Here is a 23,691-nt window from a genome sequence, read left to right as displayed (position 1 = left end):
GCCACTAGCTTCTTACTTCAGGCACTGTGACCCTTATCCAGAAGGTTTCCTGGGTCTCAGGAAGGTGCTTGACCATATGTGGGAAAAGCTGGAATCTCCAAGGAGCTAATGCCCATGAGAACAGTCCTTAACCAATGAGGGTAGGAGTGGGTGGGTAAATACCCCAGCTTTTTTTTATCCTTGAATGGGACAAACTTGAGGCATATTCTAGCTTCTCAGGGTGTCCCAGTGGGATTTAAACTCATTGCCCAAAACGATAAGCTACTCCTTAGCTTATTTTGTATTGGCTTTCTCCCCGTTCTTCTTTCACTTCTGCACTTCCTTATGGTGTTGCTTAGATTCATTAATAAAATAAAATAAAATAAAATAAAATAAAATAAAATAAAATAAAATAAAATAAAATACTTGTTCTCATATTCTTTGCTCTGGGCCTGATTCTGTGAAAATCCAACCTAAAAAAATATTGGTATGCTCTAATCAATATCTTACCCTTCTCTTGACTACTACTAGTCTAATACCCCATAAACAGAATTTTTATTGAGGTATTCTTTTTCTTTTCCCCTTATTTTTTCTTGTTTTTTTTTTTCCTTTTATCAGGGGGGGTTTAATGATTATATAAAACAGTGAACGTTATTCATTGTTCCTTTCTCTTGTTTCTGGAATGCTTCTTCCAAAAGTATTTTCGATAAAGACTGTGTGATAAAACTTTTAAAACCTTGTATACTTGAGAACCTTTCCATTTTACTCTCATATTTAAAAGATCACCTAGATATAAAATTCTAATTCAAAGTCTTCAGAACTTTCTTTTTTTAAATTATATTTTGCTATCATAGTTTTCTCAATTTTTCTCCCTTTGCCCCCCTCCACCCAGCACCTCCCACTCCCTCAAATGATCTCCATATCTGTGATTTTGTCTCTGTTCTTCTTGTTTGCTTAGTTTGTTTTTTAGATTCAATTGTTGATAGATATGTATTTATTTCCAATTTATTGCTCATAGTTTTGATGTTCTTTTTCTTAAATAATCCCCTTTAACATATCATAGAATAATGGTTTGGTGATGATGAACTCCTTTAGTGTTTCTTGTCTGGGAAGCTCTTTACCTGCCCTTCCATTCTAAATGTCATCTTTGCTGATTAGAGAAATCTAGGTTGCAGGTCCTTGATTTTCATGACTTTATATATTTCTTGCCAATCCCTTCTAGCCGGCAACGTTTCTTTTGAGAAGTCAGCTGACAGTCTAATGAGAACTCCCCAGAAGATAACCAACTGTTTTTCTCTTGCTCCTTTTAAGATTCTCTCTCTGTTTTTAACCTTTGACATTTTAATTATGATGTGTCTTTGAGGGGTCCTCTTTGCATCCATCTTTCTTGGGACTCTCTGTGGTTCCTGGACTTTCACATCTATTTCCTTCACCAAATGAGGAAAGCTTTCTTTCATTATTTTTTCAAATATATTTCCTACTTCTTGATCTTTCTCTTCTTCTGGTACACCTTTGATACAAATGTTGGACCTGTTGAAGTCCCAGAGGCTGCTTATACTATCATTTTTTTGGATTCTTTTTTCTTCTTGGTCTGATTGGTTGTTTTTGCTTCCTTATGTTCCAAGTCATTGGTTTGATTCTCAGCTTCATCCACTCTATTGTTGTTTCCCTGTGTATTGTTCTTTATTTCACTTAGTGCATCCTTCGTTTCTGACTGAATCTTTTGTATGTTGTTAAGGTCCTCACTAAGTCCTTGAGCATCCTTGTTACCAGCATTTTGAACTTCACATCTAATAGATTGATATTCTCCATTCTTTTTTTTTTTCTGGAGTTTTGATCTGCTCTTTCATTTGGGCCATGTTTCTTTGACTCCTCATTTTGGTAGCCTCTCTGTGTTTGTTTCTATGTATTAGGTAGAGCTGCTATGACTCCCTGTTTTTGTAGCATGACCTAATGTAGTAGGTGGGTACTCAAGTTGCACCCTTTGTATGGGCTGAGTACACTCTCCTTTTGTAGTTAAGGGCTGATTGCTGTTGGCAGATCAAGGGGAGGGATTTACCCAGGCTGGTTAGCTGCAAACTAACCACTGATCACTGACCACTGACCACCAACCTCCACCCACTGTGAAGGATCAGCTGTGCAGGGGCAGGGTAGTGTTGCTCGACATGGTCTGTAGCTGTTCACAGTGTATGCAGACTTTGGAGTTTCCCAGGTGGTCCAGGTCAAGGTCAGCCCCAACTTGTGTTCTGCCTGGGGTCACCTTGTATGAGCATAAAGGAATCTGAGATGGTTTCTACTTTTCCTGGGCTTGGATATTCCAAGGTGAAGCCAGATTGTGAATCTAGGCTGACTGTTGCTAGTGCCAGGCCTTGGGCCACTTAGCAAAAGGTGCAGGGGCTAGGGACTCATTGAGGCCCGCTATTGTTTGTTTGATAGGATTTGGGAAGTTGTGAAGCATGAGCCAAGATCAGCCATTCATATAGAAAAGTCATGGTTAACAGCTTGGGTGGACTAATAAGCTGGGTGGGACAGAGTCTTTGGGAATCTCCAGAGCAGGGTAAATGGTGTTAACCACACTGATGGAATCTCAGATATGGAACCTGCCTGCCAGCTCTCTGGCTCTGTGGAGGAAGAGCTCAGAAAAGGGACAATGGCCTCTGCTTGAGTTTCTGTCCAGGAGAAAGCTGTTCCCCAACTCCCACATTGATGCCAGACACTTCAATTCTTCCCTTATGCCACTGGTGCCTTTCAAGGTACTACCTCAGTAACGGGGCTCAGAAGGAGTGAGTCTGAGTAAGTCTGTGTGTGGGTTCTTTAAGAGGAACTGCTGGGGACTCTGAAAGTTTCTTCCAATGATTCATTCCTGCTGATTTTTGCAGCCAGGAGTTATGAGGACTTGTCTTCTTGGCTGTGGAACCCTGGGCTGCGGGACCTGGTACAGGGTTGGGACTCCTCACTCCCAAGATATCCCTCCCAAATATTTATCCATCGCACATGGATGTGGGACCAGCCGTTCTGCGTCTCCACCCCTCCTACCTGTCTGGATGGATGTGGTTTCTTTAATTCCATAGTTGTCAGACTTCCATTCAAATTGATTACTGATGGTTCTGAGTGATGCTTGTTCTACATTTTAGTTGTAATTTTGACGTTGTGTGAGTAAGTGAGCTGTGTTTATCTATGTCGCTGCCTTGATTGGAAGTCTGCCATCTCTTTCAAATTGGTACTCTCTTGTTCCCTTGTTTCTGCTATTGCTGTTAAGAAGCCTAATGTCCTTTTAATTTCTTTCTATTATATATGTCTTGGTGCAACTCTCTGAAACCTTTTAGTATATTTTTTACTTGTAAACATCTCTTTGTGTATTTTCACAATAACTGAAAGGTCAAATATGATATATTTTTAAGTTAACACATATTATATTTCGCATTTAAAAAAATTACCTTATCAGTAAAAAGAAAGAAAGCTTTATGGATCACTACAATTGGAACAGGAAACATGGCAGGCATGAAGAAGTGCCACTTAGATCTGCCCTCAACAGAGAAGCTGCCACGAGGAATGCAGTGAGCTGATGGACTCCAACTGCAGTGCCTTCAGAATCTGCCCCCATGTTCAAATCAAGGTCAAGTTCTCTCTAAACAGCTTCCTGGAGAGACTAAGCACAGCATGGGTACCAGAGCATGGCAATTTCCTCCCAATTCGAAACTCCTCTCTGAGCGATCTTTGCTCTGGGGCTCCCCTCTGGGCTAGACATAGTCTGAGGCTCTTCCTGCCCAACCTTTCATCCTTTCCCTTTCACAAGCGTCAACTTGCATTGTGGACTGTAGGCTTTCTCTACCCACTTTTGCTCCCTGTGCTCTTTATCTTGCACAGGTGTTACCTCCACTACACCTCTGCATTTTTAACTTCATCTTGGTGTCTGCTTTCAGGAGGTCCCAGACTTACAGGAAAAAATGAGTGCCTGTGTGTGTTATTTATTTAAGTGGAAAGCCCAGCTGAGCAGACTTGCAATCTGATCATTTTCCATATGCTGCCAAATGACTTGTACTACTGTTCCCCATCATGCTCTGCTTTTTTTATTCCTCGTCCCATCAAGGTTTGCAATAAAATGAATTTAGGGATATCAAATATATTTTATTATAAATCAATATATTCTTTTAATTATAGCCTTCTCTGGCTTGACATATTTTATATTTATAGTATATAACAATGATACAAATACTTACTATTATCTCTTTAACCCATTCATAGTTTACCATTCTTATTTTGCCACAGTAGATCACAACTTGGATATTGGTTTGGTAATACTGAGTAGTTTGTTCCTGTTCTCTGTTTTTGACTTTAAGAAATCTGTGAGTGGTTTCTGCCTCATTTAGTTAACGTTTTCCATCTTCAGTGTGCTTTTTACTTTAGAAAACACTACAACTGAAGTATTCAGACACTAATAATTCACAGTATCTTTGTAGATGGTACAAGCAGGTTTATAAAGAAGACTAAAAAAATATATTTTTAAAGTATAAAGATAAGAATTGTTTTTAAAACTTGATGTATTTTGGTAACACTTTTCACAAATGCAATTTCAATGTTTGTTTTTATACAAAAACATATTTAGTAAAATTTTAATAAAGGGCCTCTATAGGTGCACTCTTTCAGTTTAGTTTTGGTAATTAGGTTTTGTTAAAACACCAGAAAATATCTAGCTGCTCCTCTATCTCAATCAATTCAAACTCCTGAAGTTTACAGGAGAAAGATTTTATTTCTTTAGTCTGAAGCCTTCCTCCAATTACAGGTACTCAGCCTGCCAATAAGAAAATTGTGACATTTTATGAAAAACATGTGGTTTATAGTGGTGTGATTATGATTATTCTCATTTTTTACCATATATTAATTTGCGTACTGACTTTTTCTCTCTGTGGTTAGCATCAAATGTTTGGCACCAGTGTACTCATGTAAAATAGACTACTGTGGTGATACTTTTCTGAGTTCACTTTTTATTTTTTGTGTCAAAAGAAACCACAAAGCTACGAGGTGTCATGTAACAGCTGCATTGCAGCAAATTTTCGTTGAAAAATACACTTACTTTTGCCCTGGTCTAGTGAATTCTTGGTATATGTATTCCAAGGCTTGTCCTTGGAAGGCTTATTCCCTTGCCTGGCACATCACAGGAACTTTTCTGAGCACTTGTTTTTGAAGTTGCAAATGTTGAATTTAATTTCAATGTAATAAAGACAAAAACAAAAACCCAGTAACTGTTACCTTGCATAGGAATTTTAACATAAAAAGTTTAAACTTATTTACTTTGCTAACATTTTCTTCATTGCATATAACTTTAAAAAACAAAAGACATCATAATTCTGTGGGATATATTTTATAAATAAAGCAAGAGTATTTCTGATGGAGGAATTAATTCTGCATTAAAGGGGCCCAAGATATTAGTAATTAAGCAAAAATTTAAGAAATCTCTAGATAATCCCTGGCTAAGGTGGCTAAATTTGGATGGATTGTCATCTTGTGTAACAAAGGGATGTGAGTTTGATCCTCAGAGCACATACCTGAGTTGTGGGTTCTGTCCCTCGATGGGAAGCAACTTCTCTCACATCAAAGTTTCTCTCTCTCCCCGACTTCCTCTCTCCCTAAAATCAATATATATCTCCTTGGGACAGGATTTTCATATGATTTTAATGTCAGATAGTGATAGGAGCTATTGTTAATAAATTATGTACTCACACACAGAGGAAGTATTCCAAGAGAAAAAACAAAGTAAAATAAAACAAATGATGACAATAAAAAAAACAGGATGTCCCTGAAAAAAATTACTGATTCCAGATTTTAGGCAGTAGTAATATAAAATAACCTTAGAATATTTTCTTATACCAGAAAGTAAGTTATGAAAGACTGCACAATGTTATATCAAAATGACTTTGGAGCCAACTCGAAGAAAATTTATCAGCCCAGATTCAAACAAAAGGGCCATGACAATGGTGATTGGAATAAACAGGTTTATTATAAGAATTTGAATTTACGTAAGTGTGGAAAAGCCGGAGAAGAAGCCAGAGGGTTACATCACTAATGTCTTCAGTGTGATGGTTGAAATGGTTTGAAAGGCAAGAATTCTACAAGAGCTTGAGAAGCTGTCCATCAGGTCAGTGAAGCAATTCAATCTGGTCACAGCAAACGCCTGAGAATAATGGCTTCTGCTTTTACCTCTAACTTTCAGATTTGGCAAGTTCCCGTCATTGACAAACTGAGCTCAAACCACGTAAGAAATGTAATTCTGGGATATGTCGTTTCCAGACTTTTAGGATGTGGCCTGGGATTCCAAGTAAATACTGGCTCCCACTGTCCTAACAATTTGAATATCAATAAGGAAAAATGCAATTAACTAAAATATGTGAACTATGACTAAGCTCGTAAGTTAATAATGATCCTAAACTAGATCTATTGCAAAAACAGCCTCATTTATTCCCTTGTCTGTATTTCTGCCCCTTCCAATGTGACTGTAGCTCCTCCTAAAATCCAGCATACATTTATGATAAAAATTCTCAGCAAAGTGGAAATAGAGAGAACATACTTCAACATAATAAAGTCAGTATAGTGGGGCATTTATTGAGCTTACCTTATTTGTTTCCCATTTCTCAGAGAGAACTGTCCTTTGTTACTTAATGTCTAGTGTCTTGCAAATTGTTGTTTCTTATATTTTGTATTTTTAAAAAAAATTATTTTAGACAACAAGGCAATCTAGGCCTTGTTTCCCCATCTTGGCCACAAGCAGAAATGCTTTGTTGTATTAAACTATTGAGTTTGTAGGGGTAAGGTGTGGAGAGACATGACTTACCAATAGCTGAGATAGATAACATTAACTGTTATGGATGTTAATGACCTCATTACTTTGAAATTTAATTTGTAACAAATCAAGCATTTATCTTGTCTTTCCAATATAAACTCTATTTCTGGGTAATTCAAACATTGATGAAGGATATTTCTCTTTATAGAAATACTTTAGTTAACAAATTAAGATGGAACACTAGAATTGGAATTTATCATTTTGCAGCTCTTCATGAGTTAATGGATCTAGGCAATACCCACCAAAGTCTACTTATATCACAAAAGCATATAACATACTTTCTGTTGTAAGAACACCACACTCTCTGTAAAGCAGTTTCACCAAGAAAACCTCATGTGATAGAACCAGTGCTTTATAGGAAATACAAAGACAAGAATGAAGTAGTAATAAAACTCATCAACAAACGCTAGACTGTGGGAAACTTTATGGAAAAATTATGAAGTTTTTTTTAAATGAAGAGATTGCAGGGGGAAAAAAGAACAGACAGTGAGAGAGAACTTCTAGATTAAAAGAGAATTAAGAAACTTATCAACCAGCTATATATCTTATTTAAATAATGATTCAAACTTGAAAGAAAATGGCATTCATGAGTGAAATGGTAATTTGAATACTGATTGGATATTTGCTGTATTAAAGAGTTTTTACCTCTACTTTTTCAGGTTTTTTTCTGGGGGTGGGGAACAGGGGGAAGACTAAAAAAAGTCTTCAGTCATTGAGTGAGGAGCTGCCAACCAAGAAGACTGAAGAGTTAGTGGTACCTAAAATCCATTTTTAAAAAGTAAAGCTTTCAGGCTCCTTTTAGGTCAAGGAAAGGAGAAATGGGAGGGGCAAGAGGTGACTGATCATCCGGGTGCCTTCAGGGGTCTGAGGAAGACTGTTCTAGTTGATGTCTCTGGTCAGAAGGTTCCTGCAAATCTTTGACAAACAATACATATTTCCTTATTCCTCAAGCTAAAGGCTAATAGCTTCTACTTAGTTCTTCCATATAGGCATGCTAATCATTAGAGAAATTCTTTTCAGTTTTACTGGGAAATAACTGACATATATCACTATATGTTTAAGTCATATAGCATAATTGTTTGATTTACATGTACAGATAGTCTCTGACTTACAGTCAGTTGACTCACAATTTTTCAGCTTTACGATGGTACAAAAGCAATACACATTTAGTAGGAATCATACTTCAAATTTTGAATTTTGATCTTTTCCTGGGCTAGTGATATGTAGCATGATACTCTATTATAATGCTGGGCATTAGCAGCAAGATGATTTCGCTCAACTCTAGGCTAAGGTTAAGTGTTCTGTATACACTTAAGGTAGGCTAGGTTAAGCTATTATTTTCACTAGCTTATGTGTATTATATGCATTTTCAACCTATGATTTTTTAAAGCTTTTATTTTTAGAGAGAGAGGAAGGAAGGGAGAAAAGGAGAGAAACAATGTGCTAGAGAAAGATCAATTGATTGTCTCTCGCACACCCCTAACTGGGGCCCTGGCCCACAACCCAGGCATGTGCTCTGGTCTGCAATTGAACCAGTGACCTTTTGGTTTGCAGGATATTGCCCAATACACTGAGCTATACCAGTCAGAGCTCTACTAACAATTGCTTTTTCAGGACATAATCCCATCTTAAGTTGAGGAGCACCTGATTGTGAACTGATTACCACAAGTGGTTCAGCTAATATTCATTTCCTCATATAGATACAATTAAAAAAAAAGAAAAACAGAAGAAAAAAAATTTTCTCCTTGTGATGAAAACTCTTAGAATTTGCTCTCTTAATAACTTTAAGTATTATACAGCAATTAACCATAGTCACCATGTTGTATATTTCATCTCTCGTACAAATTTATGTTATAAATGAAAGTTTGTACCTTTTGACCAACTTTCTCTAATTTCCCCTTCCTTTACCTCCTGCTTCTGGTAACCACAGATTAGAGTTCTTTTTCTGAGGGTTTTTTTTTTTTTGAATCTAGATCAGACAGTATTTGTTGTTCTCTGACTTATTTCACTTAGCATAATGCCCTAAAAGCCCATCCATGTTGTTGTAAATGGTGGGATTTCCTCATTTTTATGGATGAATAATATTCCACTGCACATTTGAGGGGGGACCCAAAAAACCAAGAATTTATTTATTAAAAAATTGTGTATTTATTCTTACATGTTTAAACTTTAGTCACCTTCAAAGTGCTCTCAATTTGATGCAATACACCTACTGAGGCATTTTTTCCACTGTTCAAAACAGTGTTTGAACTCATTGATTTTGATGCCTTTTAGTGCTCCTGCCATTTTTTGTTTCACCTCTTTCACATCAGCAAAATGTTTGCCTTTGAGGACTTTTCTCATCCAGGGAAACAAAAATTGTCACTCAGGGTAAGATGGGGTGAATAAGGAAGGTGGGGCACAGGGGTCATGCTGTTTTAGGTCAAAAATTGCTGCACACTCAGCGCAATGTGAGCGGGTGTGCTTGAAAATCACCCATCATGAAATGGGCAAATGTGTTGAAAGAATCTTCAAAAAAATTCACTGAAGTTGAATGCAGCCTCCCACAGCAACACCAGCTGGTGCACTGATTCAGATGGGTCCCTAGGACACTCACCTAGTGGGGGAAGCCTGTCCTACAAAGAGCCTACCCTCCAGAAGATAACTTTTTGGGGTGTTCCCCCCTCCTATATACCAAGGAACACTTCAAAATAATATGGGAGGGGAAAATGGGTGTGGACCTAGATAAAACAACTTTGCCCACGAATTTAATAAAGGTAGAAGCTGTTCTGTCTACTTTCCTATAGCTAAAGTTTTCTATAATAAAATTAAAAAGAGAAAAACATTGGATAAAGTGACAGTGTAACGGTGAACACTTTTATTAGAGGGATCAGGAAGATCTCTCTTAGCAGAAGACTTTTGAGAAGAGGCTTGCTGAAAAGTAAGTAGAAAAGTGAGGACTAAAATAAGTCTGTAGGATTTTTCAGTTGGGAAGTAGCATGTGGGGGATGAAGTCTGAGTGCACTGGCTGAAATGTTTAAGAAGAAACACCATTATTCTTTCCAGTAGCTTACCGTAAAGGGAAGAGGAGAGACAGTGGGGTCTCTCTTCCTCAAGCAGAGCAGGACACTGTGCCTACCTGAAACAATACAGGTTTGTCTTTCTTTCTTTTCTTTCTTTCTTTCTTTCTTTCTTTCTTTCTTTCTTTCTTTCTTTCTTTCTTTCTTTCTTTCTTTCTTTCTTTCTTTCTTTCTTTCTTTCTTTCTTTCTTTCTTTCTCTCTCTCTCTCTTTCTTTCTCTCTTTCTTTCTTTCTTTCTTTCTTTCTTTCTTTCTTTCTTTCTTTCTTTCCTTCTTTCTTTCTTTCTTTCCTTCTTTCCTTCTTTCTTTCTCTCTCTCTCTTTCTTTTTCTTTTTTTACAGATTTTATTTATTTTTAGAGAGAGGGGAAAGGAGGAAGAAAGAGGGAGACAAACATCTATGTGTGGTTGCTTCTCGCGCGCCTCCTACTGGGGACCTGGCCTGCAACCCAGGCACATGCTCTGACTGGAAGTCAAACTGGCGACCTTTCGGTTTGGGGGCCAGTGCTCAGTCCACTGAGTCACACCAACCAGGGCCAAATACAGGATTTTCTACGCGATTGCTTGAAATTACCACCTGGCTGTTAGTCCCCTTTCTGGGGTCCCTTTTTCTAACCTGTTTCCTTTTGGCTTTAAATCGTGTTTTTCTTGCCTAGCTGTCCTCATTGGCTGTGTACATTTCCTTTAAAGAGCTGCCTTTAAGTCCCATATCACAAACCAGGTGCCACATAGGGGGAGATTTCCAGAACTCTTGTGTTGTTGGAGGCTTTTATTTCTTTAGCTTTATGCACATGGATTTGCTTCCTCCTTCTTCCTGTTTCCCCTTATCCTGACTTCTGACTTCATTATTCACTTTCCATTTTCAAATTTGCCTTGCATTTTAAACTAGATTTTAAGCATTTTGCTTATATCCATCACTTTTTATACTTCTTTACCAAGAGTAAAATCCTTTCTGTAAACTGCCTTGAGCTGCTTACCTGAACCCAGCCCTAGGACCTATGTTGTTTACTAAAGATATATCGGTGGAAATAACACATTAGGTTGTTAACCTATGTTTCTGGATCACCTCGTTGGCAAAGCCTCAGCCATTTCATGTCCAAGTGAAAGTCCTCCATGGCCAGCCAACCTGGTGCTAGAGGTAGAAGGACACTTCTTCAATAACTGGAATCGCTGGTTCATTGACCATTCATGGAGACCAGGGCAGAGCTGCTGCCTCTGCCTTTGGAGGCCCAACCCCTACAGGTCTGGAATGTCTCAGAATTCTGTGCTTTATTCCAAAGCACCTGCTAAAACCTTTCCTAGCAGTTCAGGCCTGCTCCTTTCTAACATATTGTGTGATGATATAGGAAATATGCATAAAGCACTTTGGCTGAATTGTGAAGTATTATGATGATACTTTAAGAATAGCACTTGGGTGATTCAACTGCAACCTGAATTAGCTGCTGCCTTTCATGGAATCCAATTTTTACTTGAAAGAGTGACTGGAAGACAAACTGTGGTTATTCAGATGTGGACACTTGAAAGATGTGTTCTCAAAAATGGGTGAAATAAACTTGTCTCTTAAAGGAAATCAACAGACAATATTTGTTGCCAATGATAACTTTCAAATTTCCAAGCAAAGGAGAACATCTTATACATATGCAATTTGCTTTTATTATTTTTTTATACTTAACTTTCTCTCAGTTATCCAGATTGAATGCCAGAAAACAACTGGCTTCAATTAAGTGACTCTGCCCATATGGTATTCATTATTTGAGAAAATTCACTTGTATAACTTATATACCATTTGTGGTAAAGGAACTATTTCCTGTAAAGTAAGTTTTCAGTGACAAGAACTATACTTTTAAAATGTGACAGCAATTTTATTATCTTACCAGCAAGGGGCAGCAAACAACAGTGTTTGTTTGATATGCTAAGCTATTACCTTAAATTAATTTGGAACTTGTCCTGTTATTCTTTTGTTTAATGAATGCACCTCTGACCCCTTTCACACTTCTAGTCATGCTAAGCTAGAGAGAATAAAGATGAACATCCAAAAGAGAAAAGAGGAAACCGTACATTTAAAATACAATTCTAAGAAAAGGATATCATCTGCCAGTCCTTTGTGTTGACAAGTGGTTTCTTATAATTTCCAAGTTGGGTCTCAGTAATTGCCACTAGTTAAGTATATCCATAAAAATTATCCTTAGTGCATTAATGAGGAGGATAGGATGAAAGTATCTTGGCATAATTCTACAGTTCTCACAAAATACAAGTGTCTTATCTGAGTTTTAGTCGTCTAGTTTTTAAAAATTATTTCATTTTTAATGAGTATTTATTGACCATATACCATTAAGTCAGAAGCCGTACTAGGTACTGGAGACAAATGATAAAACTGATACAAGCCCGAGCTGGGTAGCTCAGTTCATTAGAACATCCTCCTAATATGCCGAGATTGTGGGTTTGATCCTCGGTCAGGACACATACAAGAATCAACCAATGGATGTAGAAATAAGTAGAAATACAAACAATATTTCTCTCTTTCTCTCTCAAAAAGCATCAGTAAATAAAAACTAATACAATACCTGTCCTCCTGCTGCCCTTTTTTTTTTTTAGTTGGGGAAAGTCACCCAAACTAAAAGGAGAGCTAGAGATAGAATAGAACACCAAGCATGTACAGACAGTAAGATGCGGTGAAAGTATGGACAAGTGCCAAGTTCTAGCACTGGTGATTTTTCTTCAGAAACTTCTTTGAAATCTTTCACTGTTTTTCCCAGTCACAAAGCCTGGTGTGAAAAATACAATCTTGTTTTCCTTATATCTGGATGAAATATGTCTTAAGATCCTATTCTGTCTGAAAGATAAAGCTTAATTATTTTCAATAAACTATTGTCTCAGGGATTTCCAAGTATTTCACATTTTACTCAAATTCAGAATCTGCTCTCAATAGCACTGTTTCTTCCCAGGTTTGGGAAAGCACATCTATTTCTCTTGTTTGATCTGTCTCAATGCTGTGTTGTGATCTGTGAGATGTAACCCATATCATAGGGCACGTGTGTGTTCTCTTTCCATGCGTACATCAGCATCAGAATGTGATTGTAACCAAGATGTGATCTGCTGTATGTCCTCTTGTGCTCCTAAGGGTCCCTGGAGGGCAGCTGGTTCTTGTTCTCTCTCTCTCTTTGCCTCCCTTCTTTCCTCTAACTTCTGCATCCTATCTGCTCTTTTGGAAGCACTCCCATGTCAGTACAGGCCATAGGATGTTCACTGGGCCTGCGTCAACCCTGTTTCTGCCCCATACCCTATGTAACTATATTTAGATATTGCTACTGCAGTCTTCTGGGATAGGAAATTCTGTGAGAACTGTTAGATCAGGGTCCCAGAAGGAAAGCAGATGCAGAATCCTTCTCTTTCAGAGTTCCCTCAGTACATTCTGGGTTTTGTACTATCCACCAGATCCTTTGCAACTTAATCATTGGAAGGGCTAAATGAGACAAATGTCTTTTAAAATTTATTCTATGTTATAGTTGCATCAAGCCTTCTGAACTTGAAGGCCTATATTTAGCACTTATTCCAGAGCAATTTCCTTGAACGAGGGAGGCTCAGCTAATAAAGAAAATGCAGAGGAAAAACTATAAAGCAATGTTTCACATATTGATCTATATGTTCAATTATGCTGTTAAGAATCAAAACCAAACACACATATCATTTTTATCTCAAGCATATTTTTTCTTTTTAATGCAAAGCTCCTCAGAAGAGGTCTCCATTTCTCAATTATCTATCAAATAATAGTTACCAGCCATATGGCATCTATGCAACAGAAACAAAAATACTTTGAGATTTCATGAGCATACCTGTTTCAAGTTCACTGACATATACATCTATGTTGAATTGTCTACCATACACAAAAGTTGGCTAGGTATTCTCTCACGAAAAAGAATTTTTTTCCAGGTAGAAAAAGGATTGCAATCTGGTCTGTGCAGACATGGCAAGCCACGTGCACGAAAAAAGGCCAAGAAGGAAAAGGGAGCCCCTTTTACAGAGGAGGAAAAGGAAGTTAATGGGAAGGGCTGCTACAACCATAGAGCTCTGTTGTAAACATAGAGTTCTTCCTGTTGCTTTTGTAACTAGTTAGGTCTCTGATAAATTTTGGCAGAACACAGGGTGTTTTGTGTGCGTGTGCGTGTGTGCGTGTGTGTGTTTCTGAAAATTCCACTAATATCTATGAGTTTAAGGCTAACCAGCAGAGGGCAGCAAATAGTAGTGCAAAACCTCAGGCTTGTAGTAGCAGCTGATTATGAATTCAACATGAATGTTAGATCACATTAAAGTCAACATGTAAAAATTTTCTTGACACAGAGGATTTTTGTGGCTACTTTTTAAAGAAATTAAAATAGTGTTATTCTGATTATTAGTGAAAAAGTAGTCAAATTTATTTTCAGTAGCACTTTATTTCTGTGGTATTTCTAGATCTTTCTTCCAGACAACCAGGATCTGCTCACTGCCTCTGGATAATAAGAACTCTCCCAGTGGGCTATTCCATAAGCGTGGCACCCAGAATTATATACCCTCCAATAAAAATATCTTTTTTTTTATTTTGCATACTTTAATTTCAGAACAAAATAAAAAATACACAACATCCAAACCCAATGTCAAATATGAGAAGGGAAGGGTTTGAGGCCCTTGTAACCTGCCTTAGGCAAAGACAGGAGAGGAAAAAAACCCCACTAAACAGCAGAGGAAAACCAGGTGGACTAGGGCCACTCAGGGCTGCTAGGGAAGCCATGAAGACACTACACAGAGGATACAAGGTCTGCAGGTAGAAACTCCTAGTCTACTTCTTCCATGCGAGAGGCATCCTCATCACCCTCAGGGGGGGGGGGGATCTCATCAGGAACGGCAGCACTGGGTTCTTCTGCTGTTACTTCATCTTCATCAATGCCCAGACCTAGCTTGATCATGCGATAGATGCGGTTGGAGTGGGTCTGGGGATCTTCAAGTGAGAAGCCAGAAGAGAGCAGTGCAGTTTCAAACAGCAACACTACAAGGTCCTTGACAGCCTTGTCATTCTTGTCTGCCTCTGCCTTCTGCTGTAGTGTCTCCACAATGGGGTGGTCAGGGTTGATCTCCAGGTGCTTTTTGGCCATCATGTAGCCCATTGTGGAGTTATCACGAAGTGCCTGGGCTTTCATGATATGCTCCATGTTAGTTGTCCAGCCGTACGTGCTAGTCACAATGCAGCAGGGTGAAGACACAAGCCTATTGGAGATCGTCACCTTCTCAACCTTCTTATCCAAGATCTCTTTCATGAGTTTGCAGAGATTCTCAAACTTTGCCTTGCTCTCTTCCATTTTCTTCTTCTCCTCTTCATCCTCAGGTAGCTCCAGGCCCTCCTTGGTAACCGAGACCAAACTCTTCCCATCAAACTCCTTGAGCTGCTGCACACAGTACTCATCGATAAGCTCTGTCATATACACTACCTCAAAGTCCCGCTTCCGTACTCGCTCCACAAAAGCAGAGTTGGCAACCTGCTCTTTGCTCTCACCAGTGATGTAATAGATAGACTTCTGGGTCTCCTTCATGCGAGAGACGTATTCTGAAAGAGAAGTCATTTCATCTCCAGACTGGGAGGTGTGATAGCGCAGAAGCTCGGAGAGGCGCCGGTGATTAGTTGAGTCCTCATGGATCCCAAGCTTTAGGTTTTTAGAGAATGCCTCATAGAATTTCTTATAGTTCTCCTTGTCTTCTGCCAGCTCAGAGAAGAGCTCAAGGCACTTCTTAACAATGTTTTTACGAATGACCTTCAAGATTTTACTCTGCTGAAGCATTTCTCGGGAGATGTTCAGGGGCAGGTCCTCAGAGTCAACCACACCACGGATGAAGCTGAGATACTCCGGTATCAACTCATCACAGCTGTCCATGATGAACACACGACGGACATACAGTTTGATATTGTTCTTCTTCTTGTTCTCAAAGAGGTCAAAGGGAGCCCGACGGGGAATGAACAGCAATGCCCTGAATTCCAACTGACCTTCTACAGAGAAGTGCTTGACTGCCAAGTGGTCTTCCCAGTCATTGGTAAGGCTCTTATAGAACTCTCCATATTCCTCCTGGGTGATGTCATCAGGGTTCCTGGTCCAAATGGGCTTGGTCTTGTTCAGTTCTTCATGATCAATGTATTTCTCCTTAATCTTCTTTGTTTTCTTTTTCTTATCCTTAGCACTATCATCCTCCTCATCTGAGCCCACATCTTCAATCTTGGGTTTCTCTTCATCATCTTTATCTTCATCATCTTTCTCCCCTTTCTCTTCCTCTGCTTCATCATCACTGATTCCTTTCTCTCGTTCCTTCTCCAAATAAAGGGTGATGGGATAACCTATGAACTGTGAGTGCTTCTTCACCACTTCTTTGACCCGCCTCTCCTCTAAGTACTCTGTCTGGTCTTCTTTAAGGTGAAGGATCACTTTGGTACCCCGGCCAATGGGCTCACCATGGTCAGCTCGCACAGTGAAAGAACCCCTAGCAGAAGACTCCCAGGCATACTGCTCATCGTCATTGTGTTTTGTGATCACAACTACTTTCTCTGCCACCAGGTAAGCAGAATAAAAGCCAACACCAAACTGTCCAATCATGGAGATGTCTAAACCAGCCTGAAGAGCTTCCATAAATGCTTTTGTACCAGACTTGGCAATGGTTCCCAGATTATTTACAAGATCAGCTTTGGTCATGCCCATGCCTGTGTCTACCAGAGTCAAAGTGCGTTCCTGAGGGTTGGGGATGATGTCAATTTTCAGCTCTTTACCACTGTCCAACTTGGAAGGGTCAGTCAGGCTCTCATAGCGTATCTTGTCCAAGGCATCAGAAGCATTACTGATCAACTCCCGAAGGAAAATTTCCTTGTTAGAGTAGAAGGTATTGATGATGAGAGACATGAGTTGGGCAATTTCTGCCTGGAAAGCAAAAGTCTCCACCTCCTCCTCTCCATGGTGTACTTCCTCAGGCATCTTGAAGGTGAAGAGATGCAAGTACTAGAGAGCAGGGACTATTTTTGGTTCACACACAGCAAACTGCGTGCGCAGGGTTGACTCAAGAGCCAATAAAAATATCTTGTATTTCATTCCCACTTGTTCTCCCCACCCCCGCCCCCCGCCGCCATGGGTAGCCAAATTTACATAGAATGACTAATCTTGTTATATGCACATCATCATTCAAAGATATATATTATTGAAACCTAATTATATAAATGAAGCTATTTATAAAAAGAATAAATTTTTTGCAAAGTCGTATTTTTAAAGTAAGTTTTACTCGGCTAAGGATGGTGGAATGAAACAAGATTCCCCAGTAACTAAGACAATGATCAAATAAGTAATTACAAAACCTATAGAAGCTGTAGGTGGGTAAACCTTACCAGTAGCAACAAAACAAATAAAGGGTTACAACCTGATACCATAAAGAGATGTGGTCAAATCAGGACACAGAAAATATTGTTACATTGTATCACACCTTCTTAACTTGCCTTTATCTTCAGAAGAATTATTGGGTAACCAGTCTCCTGAAAATTCTTGCTAATGTCATCTAATTTGGAAATAAATGGACTGAGGAGTTTAGTAGGTAACCCTGAGAAAAATGAGAGACCCACAATAATACATCCCTAACTTGAGAAGTCATCAGAGAGAAGATGGAGCAATAGGTTTACTGTCTTTAATGGAAATACATGGCATTGGAATGACAGCCAATGCAACAATCAACTTATGACAGAATCTAGAAGAGACTTCAGGTGGCAGATCTCGGGCAAGGGTAACACTCTTCTTGCACAGCAGTGCTCCACCTCCACCATCCCAGCATTCTCAGTGGTCACCCCTACTGTCCCTGTTTGCCCATATATACGAAGCAAAGATCAGCTGGGCACAGGTTAGAAGGCAAGTAAATCAGGCCTAAGATAAGTAGAAGGCAGAAACTCTGAAAGGTAAGTAAAGCACTGAAGCTGGCTTTTTGCCTTAATGGAATTATTGAGTTCAGATAATATCAAACATTAAGTTTTGAAGGTTTTAGGGATGGGGGATAAAGCCCAAACCTTCCTTAAGTTAGGGATTCTATCAGGTAATCCATTTTAAATAAAACTGGCCCCTAAAGTGTTATACTTCCAGCTTAGGAACAAACTAGAAAAACACCCTGACATCAATCTGGAATTGAAAAAAATAAAGAAAGAAGAAAAAAGAAACAAAACCGTCCATCTTGAAATTTGAACATTGAATTTTAATTGTAATTGGAATCGGAAAAGGATATCTCCTGAAAATTCATAACCACAATCTGGCTTCCCTTTAAGTTTGTATCCTGAATACACATCCCCTCATATTATGAAACACACACAAACAGAAGCAGAAAACCTCAAGTCAATAATTTAGTTTAAGCTGATACAGCACTGATGATGTCCACATATGCCTAAAAAAAAGCAAATGTTATGCTAATTCTCCCATGAAAAAATCTACTTCATCGCAGGCTTCAAAAAACTTCCACAGATAAAGTTCAAGTGAAAAGAAGAGCTCAAAGTAAAAAGGGAAAAAAAAATGTCAATACACAATGTGAAATAAGGCATCATGAATGAGAGCAAGCAAAAATAACAAAGTCTCAAAAGTCTTCACATATAGGAACTGTCAGATAGAAAAAATAAAAATAAGTTTGTTTAAAATGTTTCAAAATATAAAAAGTCATAAAGTCATGAGTAAAGAAAAAATAATTAGGCACCCTGGATGGTGTGGTTCACTGGATTGAGCACCAGCCTGTCAACCAAAGGATAACTGGTTCGATTCCCAGTCAGGGCACAAGCCTGGGGTGTGGGCCAGGTCCCCAGCAGGGGATATGTGAGAGGCAACCACACATTGATATTTCTCTCCCTTTCTTTCTCCCTCCGTTTCCCTCTGTCTCAAAATAAATAAATGAAATCTTTTTAAAAAAGGATAAATAGATATGTAAAAAACCCCCAAACATCCAGAAATTTAAATCTGAATGGATGTTTTACATCAAATTGTCTATAATGGAGGTCCAGAAAGCCAGAAAAGTAAAAAAGAGTGAAAGAGGCCTGAAAGGCAGAATAGGAGGTCTCGTATATGTCTTTCTAATTGGAATTCTAGAAGGACAGGACTGGAGAAGGGAGGGAGAGGCAGGGAAAGAGAGAGAATAGGGTTGGGGTCGGGGTCATATCTGAAGACATTAAGTTTTTAGAATTTGTGAACTCTAAGGAGGATAATTTAAAAGAAGTCCTACTTTAAAATTTGCCAGTTTAATGATAAATCATTTAAAGAAAAATGAAAAGAGAAAAAGAAAAATAATTTAAAAGAAGGAAAACAAAAGAGAATTCTTAAAAGTTCCATGGCAGTTTTCAAAGGAAGAAATGTATCCAAATCTTATTTCCTGCCATGCTGCTAAGAAAAACTTTGTCTTATTCTTTCCCCAAATACTTGAAAAAGAGCTGGAGAAACCCATGCCGTAAATCCCATTCTTGAATAAGGCATTTTTTCCTCCGTCAATTCGAAAGGTTCTTTTTTTTTGTTGATAGTTTAAAGATCCCTTAAGACCAGTGTCAACACGTGGTCTGTGCATCTAAATCAGTCAAAGGTGGTATTCTAACTGTGCGATTACCACAAAGTCAAATTCAGCTGAGTTAAGTTGACAAAATACAAGAGACAGTTTGATATGAAGACCCAACAAAGAAATCCATTGTGTGGCAAAATAATTACCTCGAGCTGAGTAGTAAACTAAGCATCACAGTCTTTGTACAGCCAACTGAGCTCTGCATGTTGCCAAGAGCGCAAATCAGCGTACCCACGGAACCCACCAGACTCCTGTGACTGCGCATGCTCCAAAGGCCAACCCTCAAAGCGAACGCGAGGGGGCATATGTGGTTGTGGACTTTATGTCTGCAATAGACGCTTAGCTCCAGATTCCATTTAAACACTCAGCAATCAAGTTGCAGAAACTTTCCAAAGCTGCACTACTTACCTTCAAAAGAATGGGGAGGATGGAGAGAAAGAAGGAGAAGGAGGAGAAACAAAGAACCGAATAAAACCAAACAAATTCACATGTCTCTAGGTATTACTCATTCAGAAATACTTGGGAATAGATGTAAATGTATTTTGGATTTTTTCCCCCTCTTCTCTCTATTGTTTTCTTCCAACATGGTTTCCTTAATAATTAATGATGATCTACCATTCTCTATGGAATATGTACATTTTATTTAATTGGCTATTCATAAAATACTACTGCTTCTTTCACTTTATCAAGATTTATTTTGAAAGGGAAAAATGTAAAGAAGCCATTTCTCAGAATGTAATACACAATTTAATATGATTACACTCTAAACTGTTCTTAAAAGATTGGAACCAGAATAGAAAATAATGTAGGGATGAAGGAGACTTCCATCATTTTTTCCATTTATTGATTATTATTTTGCGTTAACGAAAATAAAAGGAATTGTCTTTGTTCTAAATGGAGTTTTAAAAATAAGAATGTAGATTCTTTGAGTGAAATGAAGTGATGGACCAGAAGAAGTGTTGTGGGTTATACAGTCAAATAAGAGACACTCATTTTATAGTTCAGGCTTCCACAAACACTGTGGAAAAATACTTAAATACTTACACATCCATGTCTGCAGCATACTTTTTTCTTATTTTGTAGTTATTTAACTAGAATGCATAAAATACTTTTTTTGGTTTTCTTTTTAATTTATACTGAAATTTTTGGGGTAATATTAGTTAATAACATTATGTAAATTTCAGGCATACAACTTTATAATATGACATCTCTGTGTTCTATTGTGTACTCACCACCTGAAGTCTAGTTACCCTCTGTCACCTTGCATGTGACCCCTAACTGGATTTGTCCTCCTCCCACCCTGTCCCTCTCTGGTAACCTATATTCTGTCATTTATATTCATGAGTTTTGCTTTGTTTGTTTGTCTGTTTCTTTTGTTTGTTATTTTATTGCTAAGGTATAGAATATTTTGAAATCATTAAGTTAACGTCAACACTTATTATCTGAAGAATATGGTTTATTTCATATTTCACCATGTTTCTGAGCTAGGCAACATCAAGTCAAGCATACATTTATATAATAGACACAAACTGAGTAGATTTTTATATTTCATAAACTTAAAATTCATGTTTAAGCTCTTTAGTTTGGGCAATTGCTATTAAAACTGTTTAAGTAAAGATAAGTGATTTTTCATGTTTTTTTTTTCTCTAAAGGTAACTACTATATAGTATTTTTCATTTTGGGGAAGATTTTGAGAAAAAAATACACTGCAAGTTTTGGCTCAGGCTTAACAGAGTACACATCCAACTCTAGTTCAGCCATTTCTCAATGGCAAATGAAAACATAAGAAGTTGATTATTCAACCTCAACCTACAGATGCTTTGTTTATGACATACTACACAAACAGAAAAGTGTAGAAAATTCTTAATGCATGCACATATTTATAATTAAAGTTATTTTGTATAAGTATGGCAAGTAGAATAAATAGTACTTAAACTTTGAGTTTGATAGGAAGATATAATATAAAAGAAAATCAAACTTAACAGAGAAAGTCATTTCTGAATTTAGGTTTGTATTTTGAAACATCAGCATAAATGAAAACACAAGAGATAAAATTTACCTTTTATTCCCTTTTTCAAGGAGTGTGTAATTAGAACCTGAGTTTATGGATGATAGGACAACCATGACGGACAGGCTCTGTGGTGAATTAGTTCTGTTTGGTAGCCAGAGCTCATAAGCTATGTTCCTCAACATTGGATAGATTCTCGGGTGCTTGCTACAGAGTTGGGCAGCTTTAAAGAGTTGATATTTCTATGTTTGATTAGCCAAAATAAGAGTGCTTGAGCCACAATTATATAGGATGGTGAGGAAGGTGTGGGCTCCAATTACTTTATCACCTCTTTTCAGATGCTTGAGCTTAGTGAAAATATAAGAAATGCTATTTCTCCAGCTTTTAAAAATATTCAGAACAATTTCTAGAGTGTCCCAGGAATTAAGAACTGTTCCTTTTAAGCTGAGAAACATACTGCATTTTATATTTTACTGCAGAGATATTGCCTACTCCAAAATGCTACCCTTTTTTCATCCACGTACAGATTGTGCAACAGAGGGGGACTGAGGCCAGAAAGGATGTATGAAAAGGAGTGATTTCACAACAGGTCGGCTGAAAGCCAATAGCTGAATTTTAATATGACCCAGTGTATTTATTTAGATCTGTTTTAGAATACCAATCTAAATATTGTCTTTAGAAGTAGGCAATTTAAAGCATTTTTATATAGTGCATAGATTATTTATAATCTGTAACAACCAAACATCTTATTGAAATTTATTATTATGTATAGATTTTTGCAAAAAATAATGTTCTATGAATTTCATGTATTTTACTATTAGTAAGATATTCCTTAACCATTGAAAAATAGTCAAGGAACATATAGCAAGGATTCATGGACAAAACTAAAGGGGAAGAGCTGAGGGAGGGAAGAAGGGAGGGGGCAAGGGAAAGTGGTGGGAGGTAGGCAGAGACAAATGTATCTGAGAAATTAAATAAAATCCATTAAAAAAAAGAAAAATAAGGATAGTTTTCTTTCTTAATACATTCTTTTAAAATCATTTTTTATTTTTCAATTAAAGTTGACATACAATATTATATTAGTTTGCAGTGTACACCCCAGAGAGAAGACATAACTTACTAAGTGATCACCCTGATATATCCATACTCATCTGACACCATAATAATTATTAGAATATTATTGACTATATTCCCTATGTTGTACATTACATCTTTATGACTATTCTGTAACTATCAATTTGTACTTATTAATATTTTCATCTTTTTCACTAATCCCCCCAAACCCTCTTCCATCTGGCAACCATCAAAATACTCTGTTATCTATACATCTGTTCCTGTTCTGCTTGTTTATTTTATTTTTTAGATTCAATTATTTATAGATATATATTTATTGCTAGTTTATTATTCATATTTTGATCTTTCTTCTTTTTAAAGAAAACGTTTTAACATTCATGTAATACTGGTTTGATGGGGATAAATTCCTTTAACTTTTTCTTGTCTGGGGAGTCTTTATATATCCTTTGATTCTAAATGATAGCTTTGCTGTGTAGAGTAATTTTGGCTGTAGGTCCTTGCTTTTCATCATTTTGAATATTTCTTGCCAATCTCTTCTGGCCTGCAAAGTTTCTGTTAAGAAATTAGCTGATAATCTCATGGGAGCTCTCTTGTAGGTAAATAACTGCATTTCTTGTACTATTTTTAAGACTCTTTCCTTGTTTTTAACCTTTAGAATTTTAACTATGATGTGTGTTGGTGTAGGCCTCTTTGGGTTCATTGTGTTTGGGACTTTCTGTACTTCCTGACTTGTATGTCTAATTCTTTCAACAGGTTAGGTAGGAAAGTTTTCTGTCATTTTTTTTCCAAATACTTTTTCAATTTCTTGCTCTCTTTCTTCTTCCTACTGCACCCCCATGATGTGAATGTTACTATGCTTGAAGTTGTCCCAGAGGCCCCTTACACTATCCTCCTTTTTAAATACTTTTTTGTTTTTGCTGTTCTAATTAGGTGTTTTTTTGCTTTTTTATATTCCAAATTGCTAATTTGATTTGCAGTTTCATCAACTCTACTGTTGATTCCCTGTAAATTATTCTTCATTTCAGTTTGTCTAATCTTCATTTCTGACTGGTTCTTCTTTATGGCTTCCATATCCTTTCTGATTTTCTAGTTTTTAGCAAAACACATATTACTTTTCAGTTTCTTTTCTGATTATAATTCACTCATATTTCTTTTTATTAAATTTC

General features: G+C 37.5%; 1 protein-coding gene across 1 annotated transcript; it reads right to left on the bottom strand.

The window, feature by feature from the left end:
* Positions 1-14,437: 14,437 nt before the first annotated feature.
* On the bottom strand, positions 14,438-16,941 carry LOC129079949 (heat shock protein HSP 90-beta-like). The gene has a single exon (XM_054585236.1). The coding sequence runs from the start codon at positions 16,854-16,856 to the stop codon at positions 14,682-14,684; it is 2,175 nt and encodes a 724-aa protein (XP_054441211.1). The 5' UTR covers positions 16,857-16,941; the 3' UTR covers positions 14,438-14,681.
* Positions 16,942-23,691: the final 6,750 nt, after the last annotated feature.

Source organism: Pteronotus mesoamericanus, unplaced genomic scaffold, assembly GCF_021234165.1.
Source record: "Pteronotus mesoamericanus isolate MK-2021 breed Mesoamerican mustached bat unplaced genomic scaffold, CSHL_Meso_final contig_82, whole genome shotgun sequence".
Taxonomy (NCBI): domain Eukaryota; kingdom Metazoa; phylum Chordata; class Mammalia; order Chiroptera; family Mormoopidae; genus Pteronotus; species Pteronotus mesoamericanus.
Note: the sequence above shows the minus strand (reverse complement) of the source record. Positions and strands in the feature narration are given on the sequence as shown.